At 48.4% G+C, this 13,663-nt stretch overlaps 1 protein-coding gene across 1 annotated transcript in view; it reads right to left on the bottom strand.

Moving 5' to 3' along the window:
• Positions 1 to 4,576: 4,576 nt before the first annotated feature.
• brinp3a.2 (bone morphogenetic protein/retinoic acid inducible neural-specific 3a, tandem duplicate 2) overlaps positions 4,577 to 13,663 on the bottom strand; it is a gene marked incomplete at both ends in the record, with an annotated part of 28,346 nt that continues 19,259 nt past the window's right edge. Inside the window, 5 exons of the mRNA XM_080537146.1 lie at positions 4,577 to 5,362; positions 5,688 to 6,030; positions 6,692 to 6,914; positions 8,056 to 8,292; positions 8,565 to 8,670. Of these exons, the coding sequence (XP_080393272.1) occupies positions 4,577 to 5,362; positions 5,688 to 6,030; positions 6,692 to 6,914; positions 8,056 to 8,292; positions 8,565 to 8,670 (1,695 nt within the window). The remainder of the gene's footprint in view (positions 5,363 to 5,687; positions 6,031 to 6,691; positions 6,915 to 8,055; positions 8,293 to 8,564; positions 8,671 to 13,663) is intronic.

The following is a 13,663-nucleotide window of genomic DNA, read 5'->3' as shown; positions in this document are numbered from 1 at the left end:
TATGAAATATGTGTAGTCTATAGTGTATTCTACTGTATATACTTTCCAGGCAATGGAGGTGTGTGATGACATCCACGTAGACACGTGATCCACCACGCCAGCCTACAAATAACCTTGCAGTTAGTTCAGTCGGTTGAACATTTTACTGTATTACAGTAACAAATACATATTTGCTTTGTTACCTTTTTGTATTTGTGCACTGATTTCATCATTACATCTACTTACAATCTAAAAACATTTTCTTACTTTAGTGTTTTTCATTTTACTTACTATCAGTGCAATTACTGTGAGTTTTCGCCAAAAGAGGTAACATTTGTGTATTCTCAGGACTCTAACAATGTTGCATGTATCAAATATAAGTTAACAGTATGTTAAATTGATGGTCTGTAAGAGATATTCATATGATAGCTGTGTATCGGTTTGGTGGAAAGAATCCGTTTTGAGAAGAGATTTTGAAGTTCTGACAAAATGGTGAACTCTCTTCAGTTTCGAGTGTTCTGAGTTTTGAGAAATTGAGCTACAGTTTCAGGAAATGTATTTAAACGATTCGGGGGGGGAAAAACTGTCAGTAATGTCGTTGACACTGCATCATCGTCGGAAATAAAAGTCAGGATTGATTTGTGGTTATACAAAACACATCAGGCGGAAACCGTCACATCAGTAATAAATTGCCTCTGATCTAGTCTGGGTTGCGGGGGGGGGGGAGACACAATACTAGCAGGATTGTGCTTCCGAGGCTCCTCGGCGAACAGTGCTATCGATCTCCTTGCAGAACCCTTTGTTCTCTCAGGTAATAAAGCAGCATATTGATTTATTGGCCGACGTCGACGGTTACCTTTTCGCCTTCCTCCTGGTGTTCGCTGCTTTCAGTCTGCTAGCTAGCTCCCCAGGAGGGGGAAGGTTGTGTCAACCCAGGAGCCCAAGATCCTCATTCTGTGTCACGGTACAATGGTTGACCTGTGGACATTAAGATTTCAGTTTACGGAAGGACAATGCGATGGTGTATCGATCCCCGCGTGTGGCTTTTCTTTACATTGTGTGTGTTGTCAGGGACACTGGAGAGTTACGCAGCTCAATTGTGTTACTCTAATCTGTTTGTTGATTTTCTGATAGGGATCCTCTCCTCTCCACTGAAGAGCCGCCCGTGGAAGTTAGTCTGCTCTCAGCATCTTTCAGTTCATTCATCATCAACACCCACTTTGATTCGTGTTAATAACTTCAGGTCTGTGTGTCCAACATGGACTGGTGCAATGCAGGGGTGACGGATGGAAGAACAGTCGGGGCCTCCGGCATTGTGACACGTTGTCGTGTTCATCAACATGACAGAGCTGTCAGCCACTGTATATGGATCTTCTCAGATTAATTTGAAAACGGAAGCTTTTGCATGAGAGCCAAACTAACCAGCTAGCAGCTTAAACCCTGTTATGTCCAGGATGAAAAGGTTCATATGATACTAACTAGCCAGTTAGCAGCTTAAACCCTGTTCTGTCCAGGATGAAAAGGTTCATATCATACTAACTAGCCAGTTAGCAGCTTAAACGCTGTTATGTCCACGGTGAAAAGGTTCATATGATACTAACTAGCCAGTTAGCAGCTTAAACCCTGTTATGTCCAGGATGAAAAGATTCAGATTTGACCGATTTGATAGACTGTTATTGAAACACAATAAAAAAAACTCACAAGTATTTGTCATGTGTCTGAGACACTCTTGATTGACAGCTTCAAAAAGGTCAGGCGTTCTGTAATCAACGCTCGCTTCACTCCACCCACATAATGAGACAGACCCCCACAGTATGAATACAAACTATTTACCACCACACAATAATGAGTAACGGCTAACCTGCCTCTGAAGCAGGGTTTTAGAACTGAGCCTTGTAATTGCAGAACGAGCCTGAGGGCTGTTAAGCATCATAATTACGGGGGTATACCTGGGGATCTTTTCACGTTGCCTGAGGAAGAATAAATCGTGTGCCGGAACGCATTGTCTGTCTTACTTTTGTTCTTTTTTACACACAGGATTCCTCCAGCATCCTCAATGACTTAGCTACAGGGACAATTTTGTTTGAAAGTTTATGTGATTCCAAATGATAGAATCCTCCTCTTCAAAATTGCCTTTCGTCTTGTTCTGCTCTCTTCCGTGGATTTTGAGGTTTTCAAAGGGTGCGACGGTGTGCGATACACACCAAACATTTACACCGTTTAGGACAATCTCAAAATCCACGGAAGAGAGTTAGAAAGAGACCCGAAAGGCAATTTTTGAGGAGGAGAATTCTATCATTTTGAATGGAACAAACGAACTAAACTTAAGTTGTCTCTCAAACCAGATGTTTTGTTTCCCGTGAAGTGCATACTGTATGCTCCCAGCTATGGTAACGTCTATACACTTGTTGTTTTCCATGTTAGACAGAACAGGAGTAACCGCGTCCCCCCGCAACACGTATGTACAGTATATAAGCCTGGAATAATAACGAGAGGGACATGCGGGCACAAACGGGAAACACGTTATTCCTGCTCTGAGCCTCTTCCTCTGATTCCTCCATGTCCTTTGGAGCCCCACCTACCCTAACATGGTTTCTCGGTAGTGTGTTTGTCTCTTCTCCAAACCTTGTTGTTTCCAGACGTACCACATCAGTCGGTACTGACGGGCTCGAGAATAGAACTCGAGTGGGGTGGGTGGAACTACTTTCCCACAAAACCAAATAAGAACACGTGTTTATGTATATATTTGCATTGCCGCTTGCATGGAAGTCACACGCGGTATTCATCTTGAGCTCGTTCAGCACATCGTTGATCCCAAAACTAATGGGCCTGAGATCAAGTATTCACACCGTCCGTGAAATGGACCAGGCACTATGGAACATGACCCGGGGTGGGTGGGTGGGGGGGGGGGGGGGGTGAGGCTTCAAGATGGCTTGTGATTCTCATGGACCCCAGCGTCTCTCTAAAGGACACTGTGACATTCAGTAATACATTCAACACACAGCCTTGCACACCAAGCGCTATTCATCCATGTTACCCTCCTCGGAATTCAACTTTTGACACGAGTTGGATTTGATGAGAGGTGCAGACAAATCGAGGTGGGAGCCCGTTGACCTTCACGGGTGCTTGATCTCTGGCTCGCCTGCTCTGCCGGGCCCGCCACGCCACAGAGACACGGGAGTGTTAGTAGATTAGATGTGACACCTTCCTCCTGACGTATTAATGCTGCAGGTATGGATCTGTGACCGATGGCTGTCGAGGAGTAGACCTCTGGTTCCTGGAGGGCAGCTGTGTGTGTGTGTGTGTGTGTGTGTGTGTGTGTGTGTGTGTGTGTATGTGTGTGTATGTGTGTGTATGTGTATGTGTGTGTGTGTGTGTGTGTGTGTGTGTGTGTGTGTGTGTGTGTGTGTGTGTGTGGTGTCTTCTCGTCTGACCTGTCACTGACTTAAAAGTTTTCAAGTGTCAATAAAAGTGCCTGTCATCTCGGGGCTCTGATCAACTTTGTGTGTGTGTGTGTGTGTGTGTGTGTGTGTGTGTGTGTGTGTGTGTGTGTGGTGTCTTCTCGTCTCACCTGTCACTGACTTAAACGTTTTGAAGTGTCAATAAAAGTGCCTGTCATCTCGGGGCTCTGAGCAACTTTGTATGTGTGTGTGTGTGTGTGTGTGTGTGTGTGTGTGTGTGTGTGTGTGTGTGTGTGCGTGTGTGCGAGCATACTTTGCATACGCACATTTGCATGCGTGTTGCACAGATCATTTCTTTTGTAATGTAATTCAGGGTTAGGGTTAGTTAGTTAATTGTTCCTGACTAAGCCTACTTATCAAGTAAACACTTGGCCACAAACTATCATGTAACCATGTTAATAAATATAATGCAGGTTAATGATTATTTCATCAAACTCTGATGTCTGTCATGTTTAATTTCATTCGCTCCGTCCCTAAGTGATCTCAATTGCAGCGTTAATTCTTTGAATTACTGAATTACTGTAGGAATCCCAGCTGTACTGTAGCTTAGCTCGACGTGTGTTTGACAAACAGAGTATTGGGTTTGGGTGTTTTATATTACATGATGTTTTAATAACAATTTATCTACAAAACTGACTGACACCACTGTATTCTGGTCTTTATGGAAAGTGCACTGTCACTGAAGCAAAATAACATAGAAAAGTTACAAACAAACATACTGTACCATGTATCTGAAAAGGTCCCTTCATTTGGCTTCAGTACATAACTGTATAAATGAGCAGGGTTGTATTTAAACAGGATGGTCAAGTGAATGTAGACAGTTAAATATTTGAATTTCTCAATTTTTGTTTTGTTAACGGTTTGTTCGTACGTGTGTCTTCTCCGGCCCAAAGCACCGACACCGCTCAGTCAAGTCCTCGCCACACAACGAAAAGCAAAAACGTCCGGCACACACTTCATCCATCTGTCCCATAGTTATTCCCCTGTAGCCGTTGACTACACAAGTTTGGTGGCACGGTATAATCCAGAGGCTCGGCCTACACCGGGGAGCCTTATTACTGTACCAGTACACAATCCAAATGTCAAAGCGTTCTCCCCGAAGCCATTAGAATCCCACCATGTTTCCCTAACAGCTGTTAACTACACAGCTTGGTGGTCTCGTAATCCAGGGAGTTGGGCAGGCGCGCGCTGAACGCCTGCAGGGAGCCGTGGATGCGGACCACCTCGCTGGCGGTGAGTTTGAGCCGGTGTCGGAGCAGACAGGCGAACAGGTCCAGTTTCTGCTGACCCGGAGGGGAGAGGCGGTTGACCCGGTCTCGGATCTCCAGCAGCTGCAGCAGCGCCGTGTCCTGCGAGCCCTGGGTGTACGGGTAGTCCAGCTGGAGGATGAGGTCGCGGATGGCTTCCGGGTCAAAGTGCATACTGTAGCCGAACACCTGGATGCTGTTGATCTTCATGTAGCCCAGGTTCCGCGAGGGGTCCACCATTTCCAAGGGCTCGTAGTAAACGCTCTCGTTCGCGGCGGCCGGACCGCCCTGGGTCGTCGCCTTTATCCGGCTCCTCAGGTAAATGTGGATGGTTTCGAAGAAGGTCTTCCACTTGTTGCCCAGCGTCAGGGTCCAGTTGTAGCACTCCAGCGGAAGGTCCAGCTTGGTGGCCTGCCAGTCTGGGAAGCTGTTCTCACTCACAGGGATGTACCAGCTTTCAGAGTGACTCCCTCCGAAGGGGTTGATGTAGAGGGTCAGGACGGGCTCCAGGGTGCTGTTCTTGGTAAGGCAGATCTGGAGGGACACGCCCAGGAGCATGTGGACCATGTTGGACTTGTACTTGTTGCTCTTCAGCGTCAGCAGCATCCTCTTCCTCCACGACGGGTCGAACCAGCTGTTGAGACGCATGTCGTTGCTGATGAAGATGGCGTGAACCTGGAGACACACACGCACACGTACACACATTGAGATAAAGTTATCTGAGGGAATGTGGAAAAGGCAGAAGTTCTTGAACCCTCCACTTCAACCATACCTCAAATGGAATCGATTAATACCAAATCAAGCAACTGCAACAAAATATGAATGAATACTGAATCATTGATTAGATGATGAATGATAAAACCGATTCCCGCAATATGAATCGATACTCCCTGCAAACTAGAGGAGCTAGCGTTGTCAAACCAATCACTTGGCTATTACAGTTTAGCTACACAAATAATCACACTGAACCTACACAAAACGTAACATAAAGTATGTTTACCTCCAGCCTCCGGTCAGCCCTCTGCAGCAGGTAGCGTAGCTCCAGGTCTTGGAGGTCTGTCTCGAAGCCCAGGTAGTTCTCTGTAGAGTCAGCCACCATGGGTCTGCAGGCCCCCTGGATCAGGGCGTAGCCCGGGTTACAGCTCCCACAGCGGGTGTGGTTGTCCGGGGCGCACGCTGCGCAGGTGGGGCCGTCTCCGATGGCACACGGCGGAGGGATCTGGCAGGGACTGTGTTCGTAGTTACAGGTGCAGCTGTGGAGCTCCTCGGAGAAAGAGCCTAGCTGGTTGTTCTCAGAGCAGTAGAGGAGAGACTGGAAGCGACTCAACCAGTAGGACTGTGGTCTGAGATGGAGAGAGAAACCGGGAAAAAATAATGCCTCAATACTGCAGGAGCCTTTGAACAAGAGAAATGACAAGTGCTCGACAATGTGACAATGAAAGGAAAGTGTGGAGATGAAGAACACATCATTAGGTCTAATGGCGAAAGGTTTGAGCACAAAGTACACTTTTAACTAACTCTGAAAGTCTTATTACTATTCGCTGAATAAATCCATGCTGCCTTCTCCCAGTAGATTATCCCTTCATAATTGTCAGCACAGTGGAACTGGCCTGGGGAACTGAAATCAATCATATACTGTATCTCTCATCTGCGTGAAGTGCTGAGAACGTAGGGATGTAGGGAAGCCTTTCAAGTGTTCCGCTTCACTCCCAGGCAAACTGACAAACATTCTACTCTCTCTCTCTCTCTCTCTCTCTTTCTCTCCCTCTCTCTCTCTCTCCCTCTCTCTGTCTCCGCAGTCGACAGATATTTTCTCTTCCGTAAAAAAAAACAATAATGTAACGCCTCACGTTCGGCACACCAGCAATAACGTAGATAAACACTGCCTGGATGGGAGGAACTCTCCCACTCACACGTGGAAGCGTAGCGGGATTATCCGCTTCCCGGATTGTTGATTGAAGTGTAATGTGGCTGTGTGTGTGGTAATTTGGACGCGGGGCTCACCGTTCCCTAGGTAGGCGGATGTGCGGCTGCCTCTGACATCTCTTGCTGAGGCTGAAGAGTTTGAACACCACTCTCTGGGCTCGTCTGAAGAGCACTCTCATGCTGTTCTCCAGCTGCTCGTAATGCCACTGGAATACGCCGTCCAGGGACCACAGGTGTTGGATGGTGGACACGTTCAGGAAAAAGTTTTGCGGGAGCCTCGTCACGAAGGTTTTGAACTCGTCTGTTTTCGTGGGGAAGAAAAAGAGGAGAAAAACCATGAAAGGATTTGTAAAAATGCTGTCAAAGAACAAAAGCATACAAGAGAGGATTGTGTTGAAATTAACATGACTTTGAAACAGTAGTGCCACACACAATTTGATGAACCCCCACCAGCTCTTAATTAAAAAAGAAAAGACATTGTGATAGTTTGGAGATAGTCTGGCCCTAGAGGGGATGTATAACTTGAAAGGAAATTGCACTTGATCAACTTCATACATGTTGCAAGTCGTTCTCCGAGGCTTAGGGAAATCATTAACAGTGTCATTGGGTTTGGCGACCGCCGCCATCCCATGTTCCCGCGGTTACGCTCCTCCTCCTGGCATCTCATTGTGCTGATGTAGCAGAACGTTGGATGTCTTTGATATTCCCCACCGAAGGGCACATTTATGACACCTGAGAAACTCTATTCCTGGCACTCCCAGCTCTCCTGTCTCTCCCCCCATGCTCTTAAAACATAAAACGTTGAAAGTAATTGCACTTACGAATATTTCAACCAAAAATCGAGATGAGAAAAAGCCTTCCATTCTCATTTCACTCCAGCAATTATAGCCTACTGCAGGGTGACCTAGCATAGCAATAACACCCAAACATTATGCTAAGTGCTCTCACTCATTGCTTACCACGGTGATGTGAAATGCTGGACTGGCAATAAACTTGTTTTTATTGCTGATTAATCCGCTCTAGACATATTGTAAACTACCTGTGCTATGGGGATATGTTTATTTTTTTAATCCAGTCCTGTCATGCCGCTGATTTGCTGTACACAGAATGGGTGCCAAGTCTTTGGTTTTTCACAGCCAGACATTACGTTTTATATGGTTGACCCATAAATCAGAGAGGAATCTGGAGTCCAATCGAGGGACCGGTTCTTACAACTTTAATTGTCTGACTTATAATAAAACACTTTTATTAATTCAGTCACCAAATGTTTCCTCTAAGGATCTGACCAAGGGCGGTAAAGGGTAAATATTAGCATTTTGAATTATAAAGCTATACACACCATGGCCCCACACATGGAATCGTGTTGTCACGACAACATGTCAACGTGTTTGAATCGGTCCCTGCTAAAGTGAAGCAGAAATAAATTCTACTTTTTTTCGTACCCGAGTCCTCAAACTCTTTGTAGAGGGTTCCCCACGTCTCCGTGATCCGCTGTAGGCTGTCCTCCATGGCCTGGATGTCCATGTAGGGACAGTTGCACTCGGGGAACTTGGGGTCACACTTGCACCAGCAGTCATTGTCTTTGCAGACGAACCCCCCCTCTCCGTTACAGGCGATGTAGCTGAGAGCAGCCTGGACGAAACTGTCTCTCAGGTATTCAGGAAGTATAACCTGCAGGCCTGTTAAAAAGGAAGCAGAGATTTAGTACCGTCGTCAGACCGTACAGTTATGGTATGACTCACCTGTTGTGTGTGTGTGTGTCTCTCTCTCTGTGCCAGAATGTATGATACTAAACAAAATCAATCTTTCTAAATCAATCTCCTACTGATGCTGATGTGGGACAACAATTATGTGCAGTATTTATAGATTATACCGATTTTAATGTCTGACATTGACATGGCAATAATATTAGGGTCTAGGTGTCACGCAGCACAATACAATTAATACTAACCTTGTAAGTGGACTTTGTTTTCAGGGCTCTGAACCAATACGGAGCTGACGGAATCAAGGTTGTCATAGTTACTGCAGCCGAGAGGGCCTGTCCGGGTCTCTGTTACCTGGGAAACAACAAGAGACCAGGCTTTTAAATATACATATTTATATATAAATAATAATAATAATAATGTTATGTATTTTTGTATAGCGCTTTCCTGCTAATTCTATTATATTATATATGATATATATTATAGCATATTCCTCCAGCACATCAATATAAAGCAAAGCACATTCATTCACATCATGCATTTATTATAATTGACGTGTTGCCAAGTTTACTCCCTCTCTCTTGTGTCCTTACTCTTCTACATAATTCACATAAGCACTCAATAACAGCAACAACACACGGTAGCTCAACGTTTACTGGACTTTGGTAACAAGACACAAGAAGGAGAGATGAAACAACACCACCCCCCCTTCTTCTTCGGAGGACTAATTGAACCTTTTATTCTTCTTCAAATGACAAACCAATGAAAGAAAATAATAGTCATAGTCATAATCATAGTCATAAGGATAACAAAATGACTTGAAAAACAGACGGAGGAAGGGGTGAATAAGCCAGCCACCTTGATAACATAGAACAAACATAGAAATAATAATACATCATTCAAGAGCAGACGGGGACATGTATGGAAGCAGACCAACATCGACAGACAACAACACGCTATGATGTATTATTATATATATTATATTATCAACACACGTTCTATGACAGACATAGAACAAAGACATAGAGATAAAGCCCTGTGTTTTTTTCATATTTTGTATATTATTTGATTATTATAGTAAATATAGATATAATAATATTATATTATAATGATGTAACCAGGGAGTAGCTAAAGGACTGTAGAATTTAGGAAGGGCTGGTTATCTAACTAACTCGGAGCTAAATCGGCAGTGTAGGAGGATACAGGCAGGGGGCGCCAGCAACCCTTTAGACTAGCAGTACTAGCATTAGCATTAGCATTAGAATTAGCATTAGCATTAGCATTAGCTAACAGACAACTAAACACACAGTAATGTAGCAAAGATGAACAAACACATTTATTTAGACAAATGATATATACATCCCCGTATATACTCCCTCCCAGCCGGCCACACACACACTCAATCACTCACTCACACGCAGGGCCTGGCCTGGAAAAGGCTTAGAGTCCTGGACTGAAAGGAGCGCGTTGAGGCCTGGTTGGAGCTCGCATGTGCTTCGAGGAAGGCAGCAGACAAAGGGGGGGGGTGACGTAGCAACTCGAAGGGAAAGGGGTTTCTTCGTAGTCCACGACGAGGTGTGAATGGCTCAGGTCCGGTGGTCCACGGTCGGTCGCAATCCACCTCGTGGAGGCGACGGCTTTGTCCAGCTTGGGTCTCGCTTGGTCCAACGTTAGCAGCCGGCGGCTGGCAAGGCTGGCTAAAGGGGACACAGCTAAACTGGGCTAGCGCTGCCAACTCAACGAACTCCGAACTCCCGCGGTGCTGCGGGTAGCCCGTGATTCACTACTAACAGTCAATGCCAAAGGCAGGTCTCCTCCGACACTCAGAGTCTCCCGTTCTCCTTGTGGACTGTTGAGAGATGTTGAATTGCTGCTGTAAGGTTTGCCCTCTGTCACAGTGGTAAACTCAATAATCACTCTTCAGGTCTTCAGCTTCAGCACGGTGTGCGTTTTACTGACTCCGCCATCTTAGATCGACTTCTCGTTTTCTCTGCTTCTTCTCACTCTCGTTACTCTCATCACTCTAACACACAGACCACTTCCGTCGCTATATATACCAACCGAACCTAGCATCCGGGTCACGGACACAGCATCCGGGTCACGGACACACCCCGGATATACCACGTCATTAAACATATACATAAACATTACAATAACAATACATACACTATTCATGAAAACGTACATGAATAGTATGGAAAATAATAAAGGAAATAACAGGGGCAAAATAGGGCTGATTCGGGGAAACTAACTGGCTCTAAATTGTGGGCCTTCATAACAGCCGCCCCATGAAACCCTCGGTTTCATTTAACTATGGAAGGCACACTGGCTAGGCTGCTCTAGCAGCGTGAGGTATGAGGTGATAGTGTCCCTTGTAATCTGAGGGAGTTTCTCCGCGGCAGAACGGACATGCCGGTGTCGTCCATGAACCTCTGCGGGGTCTTGATGACCCGCGAGGACCGGGCGCCGACCACCGGCATGATGAAGTGCTTTATGGGTTTGGCGAACTTTGATTTGCCCGGCTGGGCGTCGAGGGAGTCCGACGTCATGTCTTCGTCGTCCACGGTGTCCTCTTTCACGTCCTGCAATAACAGTTGTTGAGTCAGGTCCATTTCCACCTGCTTCGACAACGTTTTAGGCCGGGATCTGGGTCTTTTCGACCCGAGGAATTTAAGGCTTGAGGTGGGGACCTGTTTTATGTTTTCGCTAACATCGTCTTCGACGCCGTCCGGACTTGCCCCGCCTCCGGGCGATATAGCCTGACGTCTTAACCTTTTCTCTCCCGGTTTCTGCTTCGGTTTGCACCACTTTCCTTGTAAGTTCCTTCGCCTTTTCTTGCCGTGTTTGAACGGACTTTTACGGATGCGTGGTTTCGTGTCTTCGGCTACGGGGTCGTCCAACAACACCACAACTCCGCTGCTCTCCGTTGGCTCCGCCTCTAGCTCCGGCTCTGGCTCCTCCTCCTTCACCTTCAGTTGGGTGTAGGCCATGGCCACAGGTGCAGGCCGAGCTAGCTCCAACTCAGCGGTCAGCGGAGTATCGTCCGGCTCTGGCACCGCCGGCGTCTTCCTCCTTTGAGCTGACCTCTTCCTCACCGACAAGCTAGTAGATCTTTTCCTCCTCGGTTTAGACAAAGGGCTGGTAGATCTTCTCCTGCTGGGTTTCGAGACAGGGCTGGTAGATGTTCTCTTCACGCCCTGGACTTCGATACGCACTGTCTTTGCTTTAAGGAGGTCTATGGCGTAGACGTCCTCCTTTGACCGTACGTAGAGCTTCTCATTCTTGTAGGGCGCAACGTCTAGCGTCCGCAGCTTCTGGACGTTGTCTAGTAGCGCCGCATTCATGGAGTCCACACTGGTGGGAAGGCAGTTGATGGTCTGCACTTCTTCGGTTCGGACATGGAGGGATGACGTAGCTCTCCCGTCTCTATCTCTCCACTCGGTAGCGCCTTGGAGGGCCCACCCAAGCGCAGTCTTAACAGCCATCGGGCAGCCTCGTGGTCCTCTCAGCGGAGGACGGAGCGACACGATCAGTGCAGCGTTGTCCGAGCCGATGAGAAGGGTTGGCTCCGCTCCTTCTATCGGATGTAGGTCTACTCGCCGTAGGTGGGAATATCTTGCGCGTAATCTCTCCAGGGGGTAGTCGTAGCGGGAGAGCGCTAGCTGGTCTGCGGTGAAGACATTCTGAAGCCGATATCTGTCCGACGGCCGCCCCGCCGGGGAGATAGAGAAGTTGATTCTCGCCCCGGTGACCTCTTTAAGGTCGCGACGTATCGTGCGCAGAGTCAGCTTCTCCTCAGTCCCTTGGAGCCCCAACTGGCGCACTGCCTCCTGGAGAAGGATGGTCCGTTCCGACCCGTCGTCTAGAACGGCGTACGTGTCGTACACAGCGTTGTTGTGGTGAAGTCGGACCTTCACCACCTTCAGTAGGACCTTGGAGCCGCTGCTCTGGGTTGGGTCTAGGTAGTAGACAGGTGTTTCCTCTTCCGGTGCGCTACCGGACCTAGGGCTTCTGGTGCCCTCCGTGGACCTGGCGAGGGAGACCTCGTGTAGGATGTTGAGGTGGACCTCCTCACAGCGGTTGCACTTTCTCCTCAAGGTGCAGTTCTTAGCCAGATGGTCGCGCCCACAGTTCCAGCACCTCTTGTTCTCCTCGAGCCACCTCTGCTTGGCCTCGGTACTCAGGTTGTTGAAGTCACTGCACTCATTGAACCAGTGCTCGCTGGTGCAGTACGGACATGGCGGTGGACCTCTCCGTCCCCTTTGAGGGGGTTGAGAGGAATCCTTTCCCTCAGGTCGGGCTTTCCTCTCTCTCCGAGGCTCCTCCTCCGTGTGCAGCACTCCTACTGGGCGTCCTCTGTTCGAGCTCGGCCTGTCCCAGCGGTCTCCCTTCTCCCTCTCCTTCTTCGGCTCAGCGTAACCCATGGCGTCTACGTTGGTGTCATGCACTTCCTCCAGTAGGAACTCCGCGAAGGCAGCCATGCTCAGACCCAACTTCCCGGGGTTACGAACGCGCTGCTGTCGCCGGAACCTCTCCTGCCGGAAGCGTGGGATCTTGCGGAGCAGCCGCTCTACGTTGGAGGTGCTGTTGATCTCGCTGGCGCCAGCTGGGCCCTGCGTCTTCAGCATTCCAACCAAGGTGTGCACGCGGAGCGCGAAGTCATCCAGCGCCCGTTCATCCTTGATGGGGGCCTGCTGTTCGAGGGCTTGCAGTTCAGCAAGGGCGTGGTTCCAGGGACGACCGTAGCGGGCATCCAAGTCGGCGAGCGCTCTGGTGTAAGGTGTCGGTGCGGAGGCATGGGCCAGAACCATGTTGTGGGCTCTGGGGTTCCTCACATGCTGAAGGAGAATCGCATATTTGTAGGACTCTGAGCAGGAGTCGTCCAAGAGCGTGTCTAGGCAGATGCGTAGTTCCACATACTGGCTCCTGTCCTCGTCCTTGAAGAAGGGGAACTTGGGTCCCTCCACCTGGGGAAACATCCTGTAGTGGATGATCGGGGCTGGAGTGACGGTCTGGGTGTCCGGCCTGCATGCATTTTGGTTCACTGGAGGACCTAGGGGTGTGCTACGCTCTTGGGGAATGGCTCCCCTCCCGGGCAGCGACGCTGGCTCCCTCTGGGCCGCGTAGCGGTCGGGTCCCTGGTCCTCTTCCTTCAAGGTGGTCAGCTGGGCCTGTAGTTGGACAGTCATGGCGGGGGTCATGGAGCCATCGGCGGGGGGTTCAGGAGATGGCACTCGAGAGGGCCGTGCGGATGATGCTCTGGAGCTACGGGCCGACGGAGCTCTGCTGATGCACACGTCGCGCATGGTCTGCATCACTTCCTCCATCTTCTCCGCGTGCAGTTGCT

Source organism: Nansenia antarctica (assembly GCF_963989245.1).
Source record: "Nansenia antarctica genome assembly, chromosome: 7".
In the NCBI taxonomy this organism is placed as follows: Eukaryota; Metazoa; Chordata; class Actinopteri; order Argentiniformes; family Microstomatidae; genus Nansenia; species Nansenia antarctica.
Note: the sequence above shows the minus strand (reverse complement) of the source record. Positions and strands in the feature narration are given on the sequence as shown.